This window comes from Crocodylus siamensis, chromosome 5 (assembly GCF_052110815.1).
Source record: "Crocodylus siamensis isolate JL-2025a chromosome 5, ASM5211081v1, whole genome shotgun sequence".
In the NCBI taxonomy this organism is placed as follows: domain Eukaryota; kingdom Metazoa; phylum Chordata; order Crocodylia; family Crocodylidae; genus Crocodylus; species Crocodylus siamensis.
This window is the reverse complement of record NC_143399.1, coordinates 140,797,055-140,822,147: the sequence shown is the minus strand read 5'-3', so window position 1 is coordinate 140,822,147 and position 25,093 is coordinate 140,797,055. Positions and strand designations below refer to the sequence as shown.

The 25,093-nt window shown below is 41.0% G+C and overlaps 1 protein-coding gene across 4 annotated transcripts in view; it reads right to left on the bottom strand.

Moving 5' to 3' along the window:
• The window catches only part of SLC4A7 (solute carrier family 4 member 7), a 152,172-nt gene that overhangs the window by 36,162 nt on the left and 90,917 nt on the right, over positions 1-25,093 (bottom strand). For 2 of the 4 annotated variants that reach the window (XM_090046492.1, XM_090046494.1), the window contains 6 exons: positions 21,853-22,041; positions 16,628-16,987; positions 9,861-9,976; positions 8,210-8,367; positions 2,990-3,077; positions 772-918 (listed from right to left, as the gene is read on the bottom strand). In XM_090046492.1, the coding sequence (XP_089902618.1) occupies positions 772-918; positions 2,990-3,077; positions 8,210-8,367; positions 9,861-9,976; positions 16,628-16,987; positions 21,853-22,041 (1,058 nt within the window). The remainder of the gene's footprint in view (positions 1-771; positions 919-2,989; positions 3,078-8,209; positions 8,368-9,860; positions 9,977-16,627; positions 16,988-21,852; positions 22,042-25,093) is intronic. The other 2 variants (XM_090046493.1, XM_090046495.1) reach the window with 2 other exon arrangements.

Below are 25,093 nucleotides of genomic sequence, written 5' to 3'. Positions count from 1 at the left end.
CACAGCTGTACCAGTTGGTTCAGTTATCATGCAACTTATGTCTTTTTCTTCCTCAGTCATTTCCATCCCTAAATCCTGCCCAAGGCTGTTAGAACCTGAAGTAACACCATCAGCCCTTTATGAGCCAAATACCTGTCCCTCAATAGATCAGATCACTTCTCTAGCAATTTCCCTCTACACAAAAAGTAAGGTTCCCTTTGGGGCATAATTTCCCAGCCTAACTGGTAGTGGAGTATCCCACAGAAGCAATACAACACATTTAATACAACACACTTAATTAATTGCAAACTGAAGACAAAGCTTGTAAGGCAAATATCATTCCAAAACATAACCCAATGTATTAGCGTTACTTTTTTATTTAAAGTTTACAACACTTTTATAGTTTAATTTATCCTATTTTCTGTCTAAATCTGTGAACTGTGTTTTCATTATCCTTTTATTGCCCTGTTGCAATGTTCTTGTTTACACTAATTAAATTCATGCAACATTCTAATGTTGTTTCATCTAAAAGACAGAGATTATTAAAAGAACAGAGAAACCCACATGAAATAAATCTTAATTTCTCACTTCGAACATGCACAAACAGATGCACACAGTTCACATATTTAGTGTTATTTTAAAGTGGGTCAAATCTTTCTCCTAAGTGGAAGTCTGGTGTTTTTTCTGCTGCTTTAGTAAAGGTTAATTCAATATTCTATTTAAAATGTTACAGTGTAATTGAAAATATGCTTTAGCAATAAGTCAAAAATTGTCATTCTGTAAGTCTCTTACCTGAGAAGGCACACTTTTTGGTGGCTCAATGCGTATAGATGGATCCCATTCTCCTGGTGGAAGGACAGTCACTTGGTCTAAAAATTCATCAATTCCTGATAACAGATCATTTCGATCTTTCGCTTTATAAGCAACGTCATGGAATACCTTTATGAAAGAAAAAAAGACACAAACATTTACTTCTGTGGAAGAATACTTCATTAAAAGAAAGAAAAGCTTCAGTTTAAAAAAAAAAAACCCATCATTTTCAAAGGGTCCTCAACAAGGCTCTTATTGGTACATTTGAAATGTAACATGCAGTATTACTTGAATATACAATTTTTCACATACTAGAAGTCTGTGTAGCTAGTGGGTTTTGGACATGCAAAACCTTTCACGTTTGTACATAAGCACTTGCATGCATAAAAAACTTTGCATGGCCATATAGATGTCACTGCTCACCCCAAATGCTTGTAAAAACACCCCCAGCTATGTTATTAAAACCATAGTTCATCAAAAAGCTTTTAAAATGTATTTTCTTCTACTGATCAGAAATGCCAGTTACTTTTTGCATTTCACCATACAGCCAAAGGAGACTGTTCAGATTTTAATAAACATTACAGAAAAAGCACATCCTTAGAAATCAGGACCCTCTTTTAGGTTTAATCCCTCCTCTTCAAAACTCATGATATGGTATTGAGTCGCTTTTCAGAGACAGTTTTCCTATATATAAAAAAAATCTAGAGATTATTTTTTTTTTTATTTTTAAACATCAGAGGGATGTTGCAAGGATTCATTATCTGGACATTTTAAAACGCTTATTACCCTATCTGTAAACCACCATTATTTACAAATCACCAAATTTATTTGGTAGAAGTTCACTGAACTTATAGAACTGATTGTACAGTGCATGCCATGGTAGTGCTCTGAGTTAACACAAAGCATTTAAAACAAACTCCACACCAAAACATGCATTACGCTTAAAATCAGGAGCTTCATTTTCATTACATTACATGTCCTTTACTTTTGTGCATTCTGGATGACGTCTTTTAAATTCTGGATGACTTCTTTTAAATGTAGAAAGCATGGAGTCAAATTGCATTTCCATTAGTCAAAGGCATATCTGTCATTGCAAAGTATAATCTCCGAATACATTCAGTTTAACAAACCGGTGTATGACTATCACTACTTTGGATTTACAGTTTCAAGTTAAACAGATTAAGTTTAACTTAGGAACGTTAAATCACTTTTCTTTAGTGGAGTTTGACCCAGTAACATTTTTATTCATTTATTTATTTATTTTACATAGGAATGGCAAATCCCAAGCCCTACCCCATGTGGCAGAAATTAAAATCTCAGAAATAAAGGCATTCAAGGGAGAATATTCTGGAATTATTTAAATAGTATTTTATATAATGCGTATGATAAATACTACCGAATTAAATATTAACCATCAAGAAGTTAAAGTATTTTAAAAAATGCATGCTAAGCCCAAAAGCTAATTAAAAATCTGGACTTTAAGAAATAGATTAAAACATATCCAAACACAGAACACACCATTCTAAACTTCTAGTTTAAAATTCATAAAAGTTAAATATTGCTTTCGTCTCAAGAAATGTCAGAATTTCAGAAGCCGACTTACTCCAATGATACCTGCAATTCAGTAGGTGGCACTCCACCTCCAATTTGAAACAAATACCCTTCACTATGCTCTTCTTGGTGAGGACAAACAAATCAGGTCCTGACCTCCTTGCCTATCTAAAGAGTGTACAACACTTTGCCGAACACTGGAAGCGTCACTTCAAGAATATAGTAAAATTCTAAGTTTGGACATTACATTCCTTTAACTCCTCCTGCTGATGTTTGAACTGTTCACAGTATTCTTAGTTCTCTCTTGACAGTTGTACAACATTTGCGCGCTGCTTAACAACTATGAAGTTTCATGCCAGAGATGGATGCATTTAAGCAGAGGAAAAAGGAATCTGCACTAAATAGCTTGTATGGTTTTATGAAGTAGTTTTAGGATTATTTTACAAGACAGTCATGGAATAAGTTACATTATATATTCTGCAAAAAAGGCATGAATTTATTTTTACTAAAATTAGTTTGCCTGTGCCATGCCTAAGTTACAGCTTTTGAAGACATTTCATTAAGCAGTCAATAAGCACATTAATTTCAGATTTTTCCAATACACACCATTTGGGTCTCTATCAATGGATTTTATATCTGTACTACTTACATCATCTGTCATAAGTGTTGCAATTGATCTTCCAATTTCATGATACTGTGGTCCCTTGCCTGCTGGGCCAAGCAAGAGAAACAAGAACCTGTAGGGAAAATGAGACAGACTAGTAGAACTATGATTTTTTTTTTTTTTTTAAAACAAGCGTATTATTTCAAGAAACATTGGCCCTGAAGCAAAGTCATTCATCAAGCTATTGATCTTGTGGACGGCCATAATAAATTAGAGAACTGCAATTCAAAAATCAGCTATGAAATGAAGTTATTTTTCAAAAGATAGCAAAAAAGGTGGGGGGCAGAAATCTAAAAGTATTCTTTTAATTCATCACATCTTTCATTACACATAATTCTGAAACCTTTGAAGATGCATACATGCACTTAAAATTGAAACTTTAAGCTATCGAAGTAGAGCAGGGGTGGCCAAAATATGGCCTGTGGGCTGCATCTAGTCCCTTGGTGGCCGGTGGCTCCTTCCAGCTGCCGCTGCCAGCCCCATGGTACTGGTGGGGACCAACAATGCACAGCCCTGACCCCATACTCCCACTGCCTGTTCTGGGCTTGCCTGCCCAAGCTCAGCAGCAGAAGCACAAGACAGAATCTGTTGCTTAGGACAAGGGAAAAGCACCCCTCCCCCTCCTGCTGCCGACAGTTCCCTGCTGCAGCTGCCCGGAGCCCACGCTGGGCCACCCTTCATCTGCACCGCCATCACCGCCGCCTCTGAGCTGCCCTGCGGGGCAGCAGTGGCCGTGCAGAGCAGACTCAGGGCAGCCCGGCGCGGGCTCCAAGTAGCTACAGCAAGGAACTGCCGGCAGCAGGAGGGGGAAGGGTCGTTTTCCCCCTGAGCTGAGCAACAGTTTGTCTCGCACTGCCACTGCTGAGCCCAGGAGGACGAGCCTACAGCAGGAGCCACTGCCACCTAGGGTGCCTAGGAATCATTTTGGAACCAAGAGTTCTAGTTTTTTGTATGTAGGAAGACAGTTGCACTGCAGACCTGCCCCAGCCTTGCTGTGTGCCCAGGGGGCAGCAAGACATGCGACAGGCGGGTGGTGCAATGCAGGCAGGAGGCCAATTCAGGGCCGTGCATGGGTTCCAGCTGATCCACTCTGCCCCGGCGGGAGTGAGTCTGGAGTGCACGCAACGTACTGGGATGGTGCACGGCTGGCAATGGCAGGGAGGCACCACAGGGCACATGGGCTCCAGGCTGTCACAGGGTGGGGGGAGGTGCTGACTAGCTCAGGGGGAGAAGGGGGCACACTCAGGAGTCCCATGCACACCCCATCATACCCACAAACCCTCCCCTGCAAACCCCCAGAACTACACCCTCCCCCCACACAAATCACACACACCGCACAAACACTGCACCCACCCACACACCACAAAAATCCCACACCCTCCCCTCACACACCCTCATGTGCCTCTATGAGAAGCCCCATTCACTGCTACGTGCACACCCCCCAACCCACCCTACCACAAACACGCCCTCCCCCTCCACATGCCCCACAAGCCCCATACCCACCCACCTACACATCCCCACAAACACTGCCCTCCACAAACCCCTCACCCATATCCCCCACCCCACACCCAGCCCTCCACACCCTCCTACAACATACAAGAGTAAGACTTCATTTGGAGCTATTATGCAATCATCTCTATTATACAATCACACAAAAATCTGGACAAAAATATTTTTTTAAATAAAATACGTTATTGTCAATGTTTGATTTTTAGCATAGAATTTGGGTGTTTTTCCAGTTACGAGACAGCAAACCCCCTTCCCCAAAGGAGTACTTTTGGGGGCAAGAGAAGGAACTTTTGGTGGCAAAGGTCAGCAATTCAGGGGCACGATTTCCCATCCCAAGATGGTGACCAGGGGGCAGGGCAGCCGTCAAGGGGCAGGGCTACCCTTGTGACCCTCCACAGCTCACCAAAACTTGTTAAGTGGCCCTCCATCTGAAATAATTACCCATCCTGAGATGGAGTGAAGTAAAGATGTCATAGGAAAGCAACACAAATTGGCAGCTAAACAGAGAAACAGGCCTCAAACTTAAGCCATCTGACAATTTTTTCTATGATTTCTGTTTTTCTCCAAATCTCAAAAGCACCAGTAACTGAGTTAGGACACTATCAAGACTACCCAATCTTATCATTTTCCTTTATCTGTAAATATGGTACTTTCACTGGAAAAATCACTGACTGAAGAACTTCTAAACACTGCTACATAAAGAAAAGCTATCATTCAAGTTCTTTGAAGACTGAATTGCCTCTCATTTTAGATAGGAGGAACAGATGAACCAAACACATGCAGATCTATACCTACCCACCACATACACACAATCAACATACATATTTTCTGTTTAATGACAAATGTTCATACACTTGATCAAAGCATGGGTGAAATTTAACCCTTTTGGGGCATAGTCTGTAGAAATTAGTTTATAAAATTGTCGTGAACATGTCCTTACAACCCTCTATCAAATCCAGTCAATGTTTCTTTATCAACCGAACTTAAAATTTTCAATTTATTCAAACAGCTTTCAACAGCATTCAACAGCAAACATCCCAGCGGGTCCACAAGCACCTACAGCTGGATGAGAGCAATACACATCCTCTGTCAGCAAAATGGGGTTGGAGGGGCAAGTGGAAGTGCTCTGGGTCAAGATACAAGGGGGCCGTGGGGAGAGGGATCTAATGGTGGGGGTCTACTACAGACCCCTCAACCAAGGGGAGGAGCTGGACCGGAAATTTTTGGGCCAGCTTGCAGAGGCACTTAAGGCGAAGGATGTAGTTGTCATGGGCGATTTAAATTATCCAGACATCTGCTGGGAGGAATAGTCAGCCAGGTCGGACCGTTCCAGGAGGTTCCTGGCGGAGATACAGGACCTCCACTTAATTCAGGAGGTGCACAGTCCCACCAGAGGAAATGCCCTGTTGGACCTGGTCTTGGCCACAGGCGACAACCTGGTAAGGGGCCTCCAAATCCTTGACCACCTGGGTGTTAGCAATCATCGCTTGCTGGAATTCACCATCCAGCGCAGGGTCTCAAGGGCCTGCAGCAAGGCGTTAGCCCTAGACTTCAAGAGGGCCAACTTCAACAAGTTGAGGAGATTAGTGGGAGAGGCGCTGGGGTTCTCAAAAGCAAGGAAGCTCAGTGCCCGAGATGAGTGGTCATTCCTTAAAGATGATACTCAGGGCCCAAGGGGTGACCATCCCAACAAAAAACAAGGAGGGCAGGAGTGCCCGAAAGCCCCCCTGGCTCACCAAGGGTGTACGGGAATGCCCGATTGCCAAAAAGGCGGTGTACAACCAGTGGAAGGCGGGTGCTGATCTCCAAAGAGGAGTATACCTCCTCTGCTCGGGCCTGTAGGGGGGCTGTCAGGAAAGCTAAGGTGGACGTAGAGCTAGGACTTGCGTCCAAAAATCAAAGATAAAAAAAAAGTCCTTTTTCAAATATATAGGGAGGATGAAGAAAGCACCAGGAAATGTGGGGCCCCTGCAAGATCCTCTGGGCAATCTGGTAGTTGCACCAGAGGAGAAAGCAGACCTCTTTAACTAATTCTTCACCTCTACTTCCTTGTGCAGGGACTGGGACTTCCCCACCGTGATGCAAGACAGACTCGAGGGGAATGCCTCCAGACCTCAAGTTGGGGAAGACCGGGTTAGAGAGCTTCTGGAGGGGCTGGACATGTTCAAAATCAGTGGGTCCAGATGCTTTCCACCCCGGGTGTTGAGGGAGCTAGCAGGGCATGGCTTTACTAGCGCTCATGGTGCCCGGACCAGGTGCCGGATGATTGAAAGATAGCCAACGTGGTCTCCATCTTTAAAAGAGGGAGGAGGGAGGACCCGGGCAACTATAGGCCCATCAGTCTTACCTCAATCCCAGGGAAACTCTGAGAAGATCATCAAGAAGCACATCTGGGATGGGCCAGCCTCAAAGATGATGCTCAAGGGCAACCAGCATGGTTTCATTAGGGGCATGTCAGACCTGACTGCCCTTTATGATAAGGTCACAGAAGCACTGGATGCAGGTGTCGCCGTGGATGTAGTCTTCCTGGACTTCAGCAAGGCCTTTGACACCGTCTCCCACTCCATCCTTGTTAAAAAACTAGGCAACTGTGGCATTGATGCCTACACAGTCAGATGAACTGCAGATTGGCTCAAGGGCCGTACTCAGAAGGTAGTGGTGGAGGGGTCATATTCGACCTGGGGAGAAGTGGGCAGCGGAGTTCCCCAGGGCTTGATCCTTGGGCCCGCACTGTTCGATCTCTTTATCAGCGATTTGGATGACAGGGTAAAAAGCAACCTGTTTAAATTCACTGATGATACCAAAATTTGGGGTGAGGTGAGCACACTAGTAGGGAGAGAAAGACTATAGCAAGACCTGGATAGGTTACAGGGGTGGGCTAGCAAAAACAGGATGCCTTTCAATACTGACAAGTGCAGGGTGCTGCACTTGGGCAGTAGTAACCAGCAGCACACTTATAAGATGGGAAACTCCCTTCTTGAGAGCACGAAGGCAGAAAGGGATCTTGGAGTCATTATTGAGTCCAAGATGAACATGGGCCGACAAGGTGAGGTCACGGTTGGCAGGGCTAACAGCACCTTGTTGTGCATCCACAGGTGCATCTCTAGCAGGGCCACGGAGGTGATCCTCCCCCTCTATGCAGCACTGGTCAGGCCACAGCTGGAGTACTGCGTCCAGTTCTGTGCGCCTCATTTCAGGAGGGATGTGGATAACATTGAGAGGGTCCAAAGGAGGACCACCCGCATGATCCCAGAACAACAGGGCAGACCCTACAATGAGAAACTGCGGGACCTGAACCTGTTCAGCCTTCACAAGAGAAGGCTGAGGAGGGACCTGGCGACCATCTATAAACTCACTAGGGGGAAGAGACTGTGTTTCCCCTAGCGCCCCCTGGCATAACAAGGAATAACGACCATAAGTTGTTGGAGAGTGGGTTTAGATTAGACATCTGTAAGAACTACTTCACAGTTAGGGTGGCTAGGATCTGGAACCTACTTCCAAGGGAAGTGGTGCTGGCTCCTACCCTGGGGGTCTTTAAGAGGAGGCTTGATGCCTACCTAGCTGGGATCATTTGAGCCCAGTTTTTATTCCTGCCCAGACAGGGGGTCAGACTTGAAGATCTACGAGGTCCCTTCCGACCCTATTTCTATGATTCTATGATACAAATACAATCTTGGCATTCAAGGATTTCTTTACCGTGTAGCAACAGGAACTTCTGTGAGACCTGAGAGAAGTACAGCAGGGGCCAGCCTCACAAAAGCAATAATTGGTCTTTCTAAGAAATCTACTTCTCCCACCAACACATTTGATGCTTCTGCTCCTGTAGGAATTTTCCTCATGAAGTTCATGTCGACCTATTATATAATAAGATAAAACAACTGTTTATTGCCTTGCAGTTGAAAGCAAAAAAAATCTACAAACTATTTTTAGAACTAAACGTATGTTATTCAACATTTGTACTACAATGACAAAAAAAATGCAAAACATTCACATAAAGAAACAAAAATAAACACAATGTACATAAAATATGTCTGTCAGCAATATTTTAGTAATAGTCTGTTTTCTACCATTATCAGTTAGAATTACTACCACCTATTATATTCTAAGAAGGTGGAACTACATAAGCATTTTTGTAAAATAAAGACTTGTCAGGACAGAAATATTTTTTCTAAAGTAGGATATGACTTGACAAGTAAATCTACACAAACAGCTAAGGAGAGTTCATGTAATTATACACAAGTTTCCAGAATTTAGCCTTGTTGCATATCATGAGTTGCACTTTTACTATTAATTTTGGAAAGGAATGCATAATTTTATGACTGTCATTTGCAAAAACAGACAGGTGAAACTTATTTCTGCATAAAAAAATCATAGAGGACCATTAAAAAGTTGTACAGCACATGAACTCTTTGTCCAAACACAAATACACAAAAAGCACAAAAAACTAACACCAGTTAAACTGCTATCTAAGAAAACTTACAGCTGGCCTCTTGAGTCCCACACCAAGTGTGCCACAACTACAGTGCCAGGAGGCTGACTCCTGCCCAACAGGAGACAAGGCAGGTGTACAGAAGGACAGGCCAAGCAAAAATATTAAAACTGTGACAGAGGAGCAGGAATAAATGGCAGCTGCCATGATCAGCGGAGAACTGCAATCTAAATTAGCTTCACTTGAGAATAATTACTTAATTTGGCAAACAGCTTTGTTACAAAACATTTACAGTATGGAATAGACTACAGAATTAAATTTTGTACCAAGAGCCATAGGGGATCTTGCAGCCCAACAAATATCAGTTACAAAAGACTGAAGGAGTTACGAGCAGTCCACAAGATTTGCCTAAGGAAGGAACATAGTTTATGCTTTTTATTTTCAAATCTCCGTGTTTTCTTTATAATAAATTTGTAAAGGTCAAAGTCAATCCCATTTAAAGCTCTTTTTGTGAAGGATAATCTTATTTCAGAAATTCAGGGCAACAAGTTTACAAAAGCTAAACCAGTTGATGCATAACCCCCAAAATTCATTTTGTAAATATTCTTGCAATATATCAGATTTCAATATATTATACATTATTCCATTTGTAAAGGCAGCAATTGCTTTACATGAAATACCATGAGTGAAGTGAAAGTTTACTCAGCGAGAGTCCAGATATACCGCAGAAGTAAAATTGAAAGATATAAAGCCTAATCTGATTTAATATATGCTGCATTCTGATATTATTGTAGTTTAAACTTTCACCCCAAAAATAGAACTATAGTAAAAGTAACCAGTTTTTATTTAAGTAAACAGACAAATAAAATTATATGGCCCTGCTTAGTTATCATTGTGAATATACTTAGTGTAATTTACCTTACTGAAATCAACGGTACTGTTCTCTCTGCTTCCTCCTGTTCCATTACCTTTAATGTCTACACTTTTTCCAATGTCTAAGTTGCCAGGTGCAGACTGTGGAGATGCTAGGAGTCCTGTATCAAAATAAAACATACACTTTCAAAATGGAGCATATTAAATAAATTAATAAAAAGAAAAGCAGACAGAGTGACACACATTGTTTGCGAACTCTGAATGTGGCAGCTTGCTTAAAAGCAAAATGTGCAAGTTAATAAACAAGGCAGTCCTGCATTAGTACTGTAAACATACAAGTTACTTTATTTTGGAAAATAATGAATGTTTGTTAAAAAAATTAGATGTTGCCTAAATGGTGGCCATTTGCAAAACCATCACCAAGTAAAAGAAAAACAAGAGCGACTTTTTCCAGGAAGAAATGAAGCAGCCAAATCTTAATCTTAACCATCACCACTTCACAACAGAATCTATACCAATACATTCCACACATACTGTACATTTTTAATGCCTGGCATAAAGATGCACCTACTTGAGTGCATTTTACAGTATTTGTTTCTAAAGTGCATATCTGATTAAAAACAGCAAGACTCAGACCTTGACCTCAATGGGATTAGGCTCATGGTATACAACCAAAATAGCGATGCTGACGGCAATTGAACAACTATACAAGTCATCAACAGTTCAATCTATTCTTGTTTGAAGCAGTGTACTTTGTCTGTACTGCTGCTTGGCTAGATTACATTTCAAAGGTATCTACAGTCCAGTTACATGTCCTAACTTGATAGCTAAGGCACCATAAGCTATTTGAGATGCTTCCCTCTGAGGCACTGGTTTCCTAGTTCAACATGTTGCTTGTAGGACCCTCTGATGCTGCCCAAAGAACCTTAATCACTCAGCATTTCTGCCCACAGGCCTAAAAAGGCTGCAACTTTCTGCTTTAAGTGTGCAAGTCAAAAGGGAGGGATTATACGTGTTGATGTACCCATGCTATTTTTAACAACCAGTTAGCTGGGATGCTAATATTAACACTGCTGAAGCAGCAGAGGGGTTAGTGCTGGCTGCAAAGTCACCTGGGTAAATCTGTTAGTCCTTAGCCTGCACATTCATGCTGCCATGGCAAAATTACCATCACCACACAACGTAAATTCAGGTATGCTTATTCAAGCTGCAACCCTACCTCATAGCTGTAATGTAGACTCATCTTAAGACTTTGCACAGTAGGTGTTAAAGAATACATTGCTTTATCCATACAAGTTATTTCTAATGGTGTTAGAACATGCTAGTTAATATGTTTATTAGCATGCTTTTAAATTCTAATTTATACAAAAGCTTATGGTTTTGCATAAATGCAGAAAAATATTGAAATTAAATAAATAGTTGACAAATTAAACCTGACCTAAATGCACTCTCTCACTTAAGGAAGTCAAAGTCTGCATGTGGTAGTCGCTTGTTTGAATCAAAAGAAAGCTGGGCTTTTTCTGCAATTATCGTCCAAGAGGAACGACCCCTTCTATCATTTGGCTGCTTTAATTCATTTTTAGAGAAACCTGTAGTCTTTGTCCATTTCCACATAAAATCATTCCTCTGAACTCCAGAGAGGGGTTACTGCAATTGAACATGACTTTAAGTTCTCATTTTTGAGTCTGAGATTTCAGTTTTTATTCTTCCATTTTAAAATAAAAGGGAGAGAGACTAGACAATCTAATCAAACAAAAACCAATGTAATTAATGGGCCTCAATTTGGTTTGAGAAACCTATACTATACAATGTATGGTACCAATATCAATATAAAAATCTCAGAATATGCTATGAAATGTATATATTATTCACCAAACTGGACATAACTAGCAAAACCCAAAATACACAGGCTACAAATCAGTGCAACGCTTACTTTATAGAATAAGACTCCATCTGTAAAACTGCAAGAGGGATGCAAGGCAATTTCTGTGCTGAGAAAACAAAAAAGCCTGATTCTTACTACATGCAGGCAGGAAAGGAAGTATTTACACGTAAATCTGAGAAAGGCAAGTTAAGACGCACTTTACTTTTCACTCGTATAACAATAAAGGAAGATAACTTAAGATATGGAATTAGCAAAAGATGATCAGCAAAGGTATCATTTTCCACCTGTACTCCAGTCACTCCATAAGTATCTTGTTGAGTTTATACATGACATGAACCCAATTACTCTGTAAAGCAGAGGGTACATACAGAATTTGATGGATGGGGAATTAACTCGCACAGTCCTGATCCCCGACTACCTATAACATTCAAGTCTTATGGGTGTTATGAGATTGCAACGTCCTCTGTGAATATAGAAATGGTGGCCTGAATTTGATCCATTTGAGTTCTAAAGGTTCACAGTAACTATAAATTCCCTTTTGGCCCATTTTGCAGTCCTAGGATAATATAGATTCTTTCATAACTGAACACAAAAATACCCCCAGCATTCTTGCTTTTTAGCCAAGATTCAATAGTTCTAGTACTAATATAGAAATTCCCATCCCTTTCAAAACTGGGGCTTAACAGCTTTTTCTTTCCACTAACTCATTCAACTTAAAAAAAAATACCACCCACAAAGTGACTAAACTTTTCATCATCTCAAGGATTTATCAAAAGGTATCTGACAAGGAATAAATTGACTTCTTATAGATTTGGCAATACACTGAAACCATTCCGCATCATCTTAAGCGGTGAGCTTGTAAGACAGCTTCCAAGTCCATTAGACCTTTGTAATCTGTCTAGTTTCAGAGGATCTCTGGTGCATCAGAGTTAAGTACTTATTTTTTGAGTTCTGGATTCCATTTCCCAGACTTCTGCTGTGGTTACATTGCTTTAGGTGACACTCCCTAACGGATCATGTTTCCTCCCTGCTATTTATCTTTATTCTCCCTTTACTTAAAGGGGTCTAATAACTTAGGGATGAAACTTAATTCCTGATAATGATAAATTCTGAATTCCTTTTCGTTTCACCTGCCTTTTTTTTTTTTTCCTCTTTAAGAAATATTCTGCATCTCTTACCCAGGTAAAAATCCATTTTGATTACAGAAAAAAGCCTACCAGACATAGTATTCTGAAGCAGAGTGGAAGGTATTGAAGATTCAACCACTGATAAGATGAACTTTTTGCATAAGATGCATGAGTGACAACACTCTGGTTCTTCAATCGTCAATCAGACCCTCTCCACCAGAATATAGGTTTCCTCCCATGCATTGTCTATTTGGGGAGATTGAGAAACTCCTCTTCAGACTAGTAGGAGAAATTCATTTTCTTCTCTTCCCTAAACTGATAACCCTGGCTCGATAAAGGATCTCTTTGGAGAAAAGAAACTTGATCCCTTATTTTCAGAATGTCAGCCACAGAAAAATTCATAAAACCCTTGATGAGATGTTGAGGAAATGCTAACATACCCGCAGCTTTTCTTGGTGTTATGATGCAAAGCAAACAAACACACCAACTCTACTACTCCAAAAGGGGATTGCTAGTCCATCTGATTAAGGTATTAAACTGCCAAAGAAGAAGAAACCCTGAAAAAAGCATCTTCAGAAGAAGTTCCACAGACTCGTTAAAACCTAGGCAGATTAAGGCTAGATGAGGCCATAGTGTAATACTTGACATCTTTTAAAATTGCTCTAAAAGATGCATCAAATTAAAGGTATTTTCTAACATCATTCTTACTCACATCAAATATGTTTTCCAGCTATTTGGACTTCAATTAATACTAGAGACTCACAGACTGCTGCTCCCATAGGCAAAGGGAAAAAAGCAAGGAACTCTGCTCCAGAAAGGGGAAGAAAATTACTTCAAATTAAGGAAAAATACAGGTGAGTAAGTAAACGTTACAATTGTTGTGCATATGTTTTTAATCAATTAAGTTTAAAATAAAGAACACAATGTAGCTTTAGAAACAAGGGTCCACATGGCCTCCAAGAGTGCTGCCAAAAGATGAGCCCGCTGGTGCCAATTCCACATGGTGCCAAAATCTCCAAATTAGGCATTCTTCAAGTCTCAATGGCCTAAGCACAGTTGTGCAGGGAAAGCTCAGGGCCATCAGGCATACACCAGAGCCATTTACTATGCCTAACTTGCAGGCTCAGGGACATACGGAGTGGTAGGGACTTCTCTCTCAGCAGTACTCTTGGGCTCGCTGGAGGCCATAAGCATAGCCAAGGACATCAAACACACAAATGTTTACCTGTCAACTAGATTTCTGTTTACAGAAACATTCTTAAATTCTGAATACTTCTCTCATTCAATGACATAGCTTGCAGCAGACTCAACACTGAAGATCCTGGCATTTTTTTCTGGCTGACCATGCCCCTTCTGCTGGAGGGATTCAGTTTTCAAAAATAAAAACATTCTGGAAATACTGGTCTTAAACTATTTTTTTTTGAAGCAATTAAAATAAACATCTCAAAGAGCCAAACATTAGAAGTCTACTTTTATCAAAATAAACTTTACCAGTTTGAATTTGTAAAAGCAAAGCCTTTGGCTGGGTTGTTAGATACTGATGTCAAATTATAGCTCAACCAAGGATCTGTCTACCTTTTATACCAATTCACAATTTTTTAGATAGTTCCTAATATGTCTAGAGCAGGGAACAGAGCAAAAATTAAGCACTGGAAGCTACTACAAAAAAAAAAGAGGCGCGAAACTAGTCAGTCTTTAATGTCACCCACAGAAAATCTGCACAGCCAAGCACCTAGTTGCATTCCAGTATAGAGACTAGGTCTTCTGTAGTTTGTTCTGCAGACCTGAAAAGAGAGGATATCTGCCCAGTAGTGGCCCAGGGTGACAGTCTGGAAACTGTTTAAGGGTATGTCAAGAACTACCACTACTGATGTAAACACTGGATTTCTTGGGGGGGGTGGGGGATTGGAGGATAGCATCCTAGTATTTACAGACGGACGAGAATTGGAAGAGCATCGACCACAGATTTCCTCAAACCAGTAAGAATGATCTCTACATAAAATTCACCCCATTAAAAATGTTTTCCTGTAAATGAGGCAGAGGAAAACTACTCCCTCCTGTCTACCTTGGAGAGACATAAGGGCCTTACTCAAAAAATTCTTGTTCAGAGGATACCTTACAGAATAGATTTCGGTCTCAATTTTCTGTGGACCTTAATACACCCACTACTCATGACAGGCTGAAAAGGTGGAAAGGCAGAGATGGCCATGATATTAAATATGCTGATTACCTTCAACATTAAAGTGCCTGCTAGAAACTTCACTCTTCTTTACTTGGATTCTTGGCCTGAATTACAGGTGGGTTGGTGCAGTTGGCTGGATCAAGCCTGCTCAACCTCAGGCCAGCCTAAGCAATGAGACTCATGACTGCTCTTTAAAAATGCCTGAACAGATTTTTGTTGCTACTCTACATAAACTGGTAGTGTGTTGCCCAACCCCCGCCACACACACACACAAATTTTAGTAGTTTGCCCTTCTTTGCTAGGCAAATGGAGAAAGAAATCCAAGAAAATCTTAAATGGTCAATGATTCAACATGGATATGCTGACCAGGTAAGTCCCAGCACAACAGGTCAATTGTACATCAAGACTTTTTGTACTTTCAAGAAAGGCTTTTAGACATTTTCAAATAGAAAATGAAAGTAGAGATATTCACAACCAGGGCATGATCCAAAATTACCAGAGTAGTCAGGCTGATTGATTTATAATATTGGAATTACTCTTATATCCCAGCAGCAAAATCAATGTCTGAATTATAAAAACAAACGTTTCATAAAGTGTACTGAAGTACTTTCACAGGAGATTCCTCTGTATTCTCCCTTTAGTATTATGTGCACTTGAGTAGTCAGTTTTGCAACATGTGCCTGTGCCAGTTCAATCAAATCAATAGGTACCACTACAAGCTTTCCATTAGCTAAGCTGCAACACCAAAGTTAAAAACAACTGTCATCAAGCCTTTAACAGTGCAATAACACATTAATCAAAAATTTACTAGAACTTATTATAGGAAGCAGCACAAGTCAGTTACTGAGTAAAACTTGCATTTAAAAATCCAGGCACACCAAACAATCGCTTAAATTACTACAGCACCATCATATTTGTAATCCTTGTCCATCTTCCTTACCACTTGCTTTCCCCTCACCCCACCCCAAAGCTACTCGTTGTACCACATGGTATTTAGACCAGTGGGTTTCAAACATTTTTCATCTGCAGACCCCTGAAAAATTCTGAATGGAAGTGTGGATCCCTTTGAATTGTGTGGGTATTAACACACTTTTGGTTAATCAATCATCTTCTGCAGACCTCTTAGACATAGTCAGACCCCACTGATTTAAACTGTAAATTCCTCAGGGAACTGGCCACCTCTTTAAAGTCTGCACCACATTTAAGGACTTAAATATTCATTGTAGGTGAATGAAAGGAAAAAGGCCACCATTTCTGACATTTTATCTATGTAAGAACTACTTAAGGATTACTTAAAACACGTGTCAAACAAGTACCTGTTTAATCACGCAAATAAAGGTTATGTACACAAAAATCGTTCTGTTTCATTGCCTAAAGGAGTTAATATCAGTAAGTGAATTTCAACATTTGTGAATTTATGTTTGGCATGATTTGCGTAGGTCTATAAAGCAAAACAAGAAACATGATCACACTTAGGAAGTAAAACAAAACATGCAGACAGCGGTAGAAGTTAAAAATGTATCATTTATGCTCAAGCCATGTGCTAAATAATACTGCAATGCAAGTGACTCAGATGCAGAGAGCATCACACATGGACAGATTAAGTTTGGATAGTTGCCTGGTGTCATGTCAATATTATCCTCTGTCTTCGTTTCCTGAACTTCTAAGTCTTCCTCAGGTGGATGGATTATTACTGTAGGGATATCATCAATAGCAGGCGACACAAGCAGTTCCTCGCCTTGGAGCTCACTTGGCTGGGAATTTGTGGTTGCCAGGTGGCTGCAGCTAGGACTGGAGGGTGGTGTGTTTTGAGGGGTAGGTATTGGGGTTGTACACCTTGAAGCTGCCGGGGTTCCAGCTCTTGAAGAAGGAAGAAGGTAATTGAGAAGGAGGGACAAACGATTTTCTCCTTTCAGGGAAATGTTTGAGGCAGAGAGACCTGTTCGCAAAGAGTGCCGGGAGGCTGAAAGGCCTTCCCCTGAGATAAAAACAAAACAAAACGATGAAGTATACAATAGGGAGATGCTAAAAGAGAAATAATGCATTAACAATTTACATTGTAAATTGCAAGCTTTGAAGGCCCGAAGTGTCACATTCATGCAGGTGAGATAAGATGCATGAGTAAGTCAAAATTTTAAGCATCAGAAAAGTCAGCACATAATTTACTGACAGCTGCCATTTAGCACACAAGAAAGATCTGAGAGAACAATATTCCTCAGTGAATGTTTGAAGTCATTGAGATTTTAGCAAATTAAAAAAAAAAAAAATCACAAGACAATAGTTTCCCTCAATCTAAAGGAAGGAAAAAAAAATCAAAGTCCCTTCTTAGTTTAAGATATATGCTATGCCAAGAACATTAGTTAAGAGATTTAGCATAATTCAGATCAAACTAAATATGACAGAGTGATAGGATGAAACAATTTTACTAATTGTCCTCCACACCAAGTTCTGCTATTTCAATAAAACCTGTTTCTGCCTGTAGTACGAGTATCAGACTTCCAACTAAAAAAAACCCCTATTAAACCTAACCAGAAGGAAGCTGTCATATCCCATGCACTTGCTAACACTAGCTGTCTATAAAGCACCACTAAGTGCAACTTCAGTAACATCAAGCCTGCTAGTACTTTATCAGCAGTACAGGATGTTACCACAATTAAAACTTGTCAGTTCTCCATTTGTTTTGTGAGAGATTCAACCATGTTAAAATTGGGTTTCATTTCAAAATATATTTGCTCCCAGTAAAAACATCCAAATTTCCTGTGAAACCAAAATTTAAAACCATTTTTGACAAGTTTTCTTCCAGCATAACCGCTCTGAAACTGTTCCAAAACATGTCCAATAGTGACAAATCCTGACAGTAAGTCAAAACATTTTAGCTGTATTTTCATTTTTATAAGTAAAATTGGCAGCTACTACTATGCACGGATTGAAACAATTAATCCAGAAAAGATTAAGAGATTATGACAACAAAACCAGTAAAATGTTTCAAAGCTGTAACAGACAGCAGCCGTCCTTAACATTTTTAAAAATAAAACAAACTCAAGTCAAAATATGACACATCATGATGACACTATGCACTACTGCCAGCTTATCTTGAAAAAACATTTTTTTTAAAATCCTGATACTGTCCTAAATGATTTCTCTTAACTTTGAGGGGAAAAAATGTTTCCATGGTAACCTGCATGAAAATCAGATGCAGTTTTGTGTGAAAACTTGTTGTTGCACCAAAACAGCATGAGCTCCAGTTTATAAAATTTTCATATGACACTGCCACTGAAGAAAGCCAAAAGACAATGGCAGAGGCCACATAAGGGAGTACATATCTACTGCGAGAAACATCATTCTCCTGGTAGAAATAACAAGTGTATCAAGCATTCATTCAATTTCTCTTAGGGGAAGTGCACCTCTTCCAGAAAAAAGTTTCTCTTGCAAAAGTGAATGCTCGTATATACTCTTCCCAATCTGATCCAGTAGGGGAGTGAGGAAACAGGAAGCTCCCCACACTTCCCTGGACTGGGGGCTACTCAGCTATGGTAGAAGGCAAGGAGCACTCCAGTCCCCTCTGGACCAGTACAGGAGGACACTGGAGCAGCAGGGAAAAAGCCTGCTATTCGTTCCACCAACGAAGAGGAGGTTGGGAGGAGTGGGTTGAGGATGCTGCACTACTTACTCTGCTCAGCTTCCGGGCACTGAAGTACAGGGGAAGCAGCCTTACCCCTAGGGAGCAGGCAAGAGGTTTGCTCACTGCTCCCAGTGATGGGAACAGAGTAGAGGTGTAGCTGCTTCCCCACTTCCCAGCCCCTACCTGTCTGCCAACCCACCCCCCAGACAAGGGTCTCAGTCTGGTGGAAGTGTGAAGAGCAGGAGAGAAGCAGCAGCTGCATGTTAAACATCTGTATGCTCTCTCATGGAAAGATTTCTTCTGGTAGAAACGAACACTTGTCCCCGGCCAGAGTCTTCTCCTCAGATGCTTCCTGCTGTCATTTACTATATCCCAATTCAGTCACAGATTAAGCGGGTTTCTTTAATATCAGATTGTTGCTTTTATCCCACCAGTCTCTCCCCACCCCCCACCTTACTTCTTAACTACTGTATTCTAATCTGAAGAGTGAAAATTCTTGTCACCCTTCTCTCACACATGTCCTATTGTGTACTTGCTCTTCTCTACAAAAAGAAAATATCATTTGCTTTCCATTTTCACCCTATATCACTTCCATGGGGGGCAGGGGAGCAGTTAGGAATAAAGGCTTTTAAAAAAAACCTCAACATTTTCAAAAAAAATTATCCTGAAACTGGCATTCTATATCACAGCAAAGTACTGACCACTTTCTGTAGGGATCTGATAGCAAATATACACTGGTCTCACATTACAACTATAAGCAGGGAAACAAAAGTAAAGAAAAAAAAGACACTTGGTATTAAGTATAGAACTTGGAAAGAGAAAGGAATACAAGTGTAAAGAAAAAGACAAGACACACATTTAAAATAAATTTCAAGGCTAACATTAAAAAAAAAAAAAATAGCCTCTATTGAACTACGTCTTTAGCAGTAAGGAGCAAAAAAGCACCATTTTCTGTTCTAACACTACAGACTGGGTGCATCTACGCACTTTACTGCAGAGCTAAATTAGTCTACTCTGCAGTAAAGTGTCACAGTCTACACATGTGGTGATATCAGGGTGCAATCAAACAATTAACTCTGCTGTCCCAGGGACAGTACCATCTTACAGCAGAGTACTTTACTGTGCCAAAAAATGCATGTAGCTTCTGACTGTGAGCATATATTCCACCTGGTCAGCCCAGCCAACCGGAGGCCTGTTCTGCCCCAGCTTAAATTGCTGCTGTCCCAGGCACACATGTAGATGCTGCACCCAGGAGCAGTTGACTCTGGCTTGAACTGCTCCAGAGTTTGTTGCATCACATTAATTGCACATGTAGATGCACCCACTATTATCATAATGCGTCTGTCAGGAATGTGACAAGACTTGACCCCTGTTCCACACCACTGAAATCAACAGAAGCTCTTAAGTAGAGATGCAGTGTACTCCAAAACTACACTTATTTTACTACCAGGAGAGGAGAGTGGTACAAAGCAAAGATCTGTGGAATTGGCTGCATCTAGGCTGAGAACACTCTCCTATACAGTCTTCTGGTATTCCCATTGCTAAAAATTAAAAGACCAAAAAAACCCAAAACAAACAGTATTTTATCCTATGAAAAGGAGACATGGAAAAGACCTGTATATCAGATTTTCAAAATCATTACTTTCAAGGGATCTAAACATTGGATTTGGTCATCTTGGTGCTTTTACATAGAAATCTGAAGTTTGCTATCGAGATTCTATGCATACTGTACAAAGAATCAGTCATCAGTTTTAATGAAAATACAGACAAGTTTAATTGCATTTACCTCCTAAAACAACCAAACTGACAAAGATGATGTCATCAGACACTTCCCAATTTTTCTAGCTGGAAAAGTGGCTGGAAGTTCTCTAACACCCAAACCAAACTCAAACATTAGCACTTAAACTAACCACACAGTTGCATGTTCCGAGGCAGAAGATGCATCTTGCATGCAGAGTGGTCTAAAACCAAAACACCTCATTTAAAGGAATCAGAATGTGCCAATACTTCAGTGTGTGGCCTTACTAAGCCAAAATTAATTCAAGTCCAAGACATCCAAGATGTCTTGCATAATGTAGCTTGAAAGGTATATGAAATACTCCAAAGGCCTGGGAGAGCATTTGTTTACCAAGGCACCCCAGGGGAAGACAAACAATGGACACAAACTGCTTGAAGATCGCTTCAGATTGGACAAGTTTTTTGGGTTTTTTTTTTTTTTTTTTTTTTTTTACAATTTGAGTGCCAAGGCTCTCGAACAGACTCCCCCCAGAGGTGGTAGTCACCTACCATGGAGATCTTTAAAAAGCAACTTGACACACACCTTGCTGAGGTCATCTGACCCCAGCAGTCTTTCCTGCCCTAGCACAGTGGGGCTGGACCCGATCTTGTGAGGTCCCTTCCAGCCCCTAACATCTATGAATCTATGCAAAATGAGACCTAAAAAAAGGAGGCTGCCCTGCAATACTAGTATCTACATGAACTTAGGAACTAAACACCAGGAAGCAAATGAACAGGTATGTCAATATTTAATTATCATAGAACATGATACATCCCGTAAAATTGTTACAGATTTCTGGGTTTTGTTTGGCGTTTTGTTTTTTTTTACCTAGCAGTTACCATAGTAAATTTTTTTAAAAGCTCAGTTAAAAGCAGTTTAATCATTTTCCATTAAAATAAAAACAAAATGCGTACAACAGTGAACTTAAATTTTTCCTTTGCATATAATTGTCCAAAAAGCAGGTAAGGTAAGGCTATTAAGAAGAAAGCCTAAATATAATGCTGACAGGATGATGAAACAACTCTCTCAAAGAAATAAAGGGAGACTAAATCAGAAACTATAACCTTGGTGATGACTGTAAAGTTATGGTTAAAAGGTAAGAAGAGTACTTTAAATCTGTCCATGAGACAGACAGAAGTCAAACATATCCTTTAAAGTGTTAGAACCTACTGAATGTATTGCCATGGGTAGAGCAAATACTGTGTGTATATACACTTCTTAAATCATGCTGTGAATAGAAGCAAAGGAGTGCAGTTGTTACAAGCAGAAAAAGAAAAACTTCTTCACACAAATTACAGATAAATGCCCAAGCTACACAAAAAACACACAGCTGTTACATACCAAGAAGGAACCAACTACATCTGCTGACTTTTCCTTCATGTCTCAGGGAGAACATATTATTTCTAACAGGTTAGGATACATTGGATGCCACAACTTATCTCACCATTTCGGTCAAGCAAGTGAGGGTCAGAATGTTTCTTGCCTATATCCGCAAAGGACCGAACCAGAGGTATCCTACTGCTGAATTTTTTCTCATTCTGGTGATGGTGCCTCTTGAGAAGAGCTTCTCTGACATTCTCTCTTCTGGATTCATCCAACTGACCAGAGGCAATCATGTTGTCCAACACCATATCTACATCAACAGAGAAACACTAAGTCAACATTTTAAAGTTACATGTGCATACTGAGTACCTGTGTATCATCTAACTCCCACATGTGGAAAGTTAGTAAAATGTCAGAATTCATCAAGTATCTTCATTTATCCATTTTGTTTGGCAAATAGTGCTTCAAAAACTGTATTGGAAATAAACAGCCAAGAACATTATGGACTAAGAATTCAAATCCACATACATTAACTCAAGAAGAAATATGCTTTGAAGAAAACTCAAACAAAAAAAACAGCATTTAATAAAATAAACAGCAAGAGTTTCAAGAATTACACATTTATAAAACTCAACAGAATATTCTGTCATTCATTTCAGCTTTCAACTATCTTCAGTTAAGATGTACATGGTCAATGTAACCTCACAAAAAATATTCCTTTTCAGTGAAAAGGAATAAAGTAGCAAAAAATACCACCAGCAAGTCTTGATGCCCAACCTGCACAGCAGCCATTATAAAGTAATTCTAATGTTTTCCTACACAAGAACCTGGTTTTACAGCTTTAATACTTTTATTAAAAACTACACACCTGATATTCATCAAGGCTAGGGACAGAAGTTACACATAAACCAGTTTAAGTGATCAGAAATCAATTTAAACCTGTAACATAAGAGAAGTTCAGTGCACATAAAATAGCTTTCAAAATGACTGAAACCAGTTTAAGATAAGTCTGATGCTATATTCAACCACATTTAACTGATTTAGGTCAAACTGGTTTAATGAACTTCTGTCTCAGAACCCCTAGTGGTCCAAGTTAAATCAAAGTCCCTCAGCATCCCAGGATGCTCTGCAGCCCTGGGTTGGGCTGGGCTGTCTGCTCCAAGGAACAGGGTTGGCCCCACCCCTCTGCACTATCATTGGTCCAAATGGCAAAGGGGTAGGGGTGGGGGGCAGAAAACCTGGCTCCAGACTGCAGCCAAGTCTGCCTGGTAGGGGTGGAGCAGCCCCTGCCAGGCTTTTCCCCACATTGGCCACTGGAACGGAGCAAGGGGGGTTGCCAGACAGACCCTGGGGCCAAGCTGGCAGAATGAAGCAGGTGGGGAAAAAGGGGCTTTTAAGCCCCAGGAGGGGTCTGCCTGACAGGGACACCGTAGCCCCTGCCAGGCTTTTCCCTGCTTGCCACGAGTGGAGGGGGTGAGGGCATGACCAGACCATGGCCTCAGGCCAGCAAACTGAGGCAGGAGGGGAGAGAGGGTTTAAACCTCCTCTGTCCCTCTACTAGCCAGGGTCTGCCTGGCAGGGGCACAGCAGCCCTTGCCAGACTTTTCCCTACTCACCACTCAAGCATGGCCAGACAGGCCCTGGGCTAGCACATGGAGGTGGAGGGAAGAAAGGCGGTTTAAGCCTCTCTCCTTCCCATCTGCCTCAGCAGGCAAGCAGGGGGAGGGGGCTTCCCTATGCCTCAGTGTGCTGGCCACTGGAGTGGCAAGTAGAGCAAAGCCAGGCTGGGGCTGCTAGGCCCCTGCCAAGCAGACCCTGGCTGAAGTCCTGGGGGGGGGGGGGGGGGGAAGGGGTTTAAACACCCCCCCAGCATGCTGGCCTGGGCTGGGGTCTGGCCACACCTCCCTTCCCCTCCCCCATCCAGCGGGGAACAGGAGAAACGCTTGGCAGGGGCTGCCTCTCCCCCTCCCCCACAAGGGATACCCTAGCTGGGGTCCATGCAGGCCGTGGGGGGGGGGGGTTAATTCATACTCAACAGACCTGCTGGGACCTGGCCACACACCCCCTCCCCAGCACAAGTGGGGAAAGGGGGGAAAAGCTTTGCGGGGGGGGGGGGGGGGAAAGGTGGCTTCTCTCCCAGCTTCCCTCCATCCTTCCAGACTGTACACACATTGCTGGGGCTATTTGATCACAGCGGTCTTTTCTGCCTTTCCTGCCCAGAGCAGGGGTGCTGGACCCAATGATCTCAGGAGGTCCCTTCCAGCCCTAGACTTCTGTGAATCTGTGGAAGGCATGCTCTAGCACCCCCCCAGCTTCTAGCTGTAGCCACTGCAGGCATGTGGCTACATTCCCAAATAAAAAAGTGAATGTCTGTTCACTTGCTTCTTGGTTCAACCTACACCATTTAGACTAACCTGGAGCAACTGTATTAATTCTAAACAGGGCTTTTAGACTGCCTGTACTTAGTTTTAACCCTGAACCATTTAAGCCCCATTTTTGTAAAGTTTCCTGGAGCCTCTTCATTTCCTTTCTAAACCCTAGTTTATGATTTATTATACATATTAAGTGTAGCAAAACGGATTGCTCTGCTCAATTTGTGACCATTTTAAGCATATAGTTTCACACGATTAAAAATTCCAGGTGTACAAAATACATTTTGGTAATAACAAAGGATTTAAAATCTGAATATCTGTAAGACAGCAACCAGTTTGGGTTGTTTTGTTTGTTTGATTGGTTGTTTTTAACTGAGTTTTGAAAACCTTTTGCTGCACAACTCAGTAACAACAGCATCACCTGGAAGTCATTTGTATGAAGCTTTACAAGAGGACTTTTAGTGTGTTTTACCACTAAGAATGATTATACAGACATCCTAGCAAACAGCTTACATAAAACCATTTTAATATGACAGCTGACAATGGTTTCCAAACTAAATGACCAACTCTACAACTGCAAAAGTTCATTTATTTTCAGAGAAGGCTACATATCAGCTTATACAGCATGGAGCCAAAAAAAAAACAAAAAACAAAAAAACAAAAACCCACCATAGCAGCCTCTTGCTATTGTTTCTGTTGCACAAACCTTTCTGAACCTCCCAATAGCTCTTCTGCTTGGGAGAAATTTTTTAATATTGCCCAAGCTATATATCAACAAGACCCATTTGTATTTAATTCACTAAGCAAGCCAGACAATCTCTCTGTATCTATACGCACTGTAGATTCACCCAAAAAACAAGTTGCCTTTTGGGTTTACCATGTGACATATATGGATATTCGCCCAAATTAGATTCACTCCTATGATATTTAGTCTTTGTAGCTAGCGTGAAGCTGGCTTCCATTTTGTCATTTTCATATCTGTGTATATTA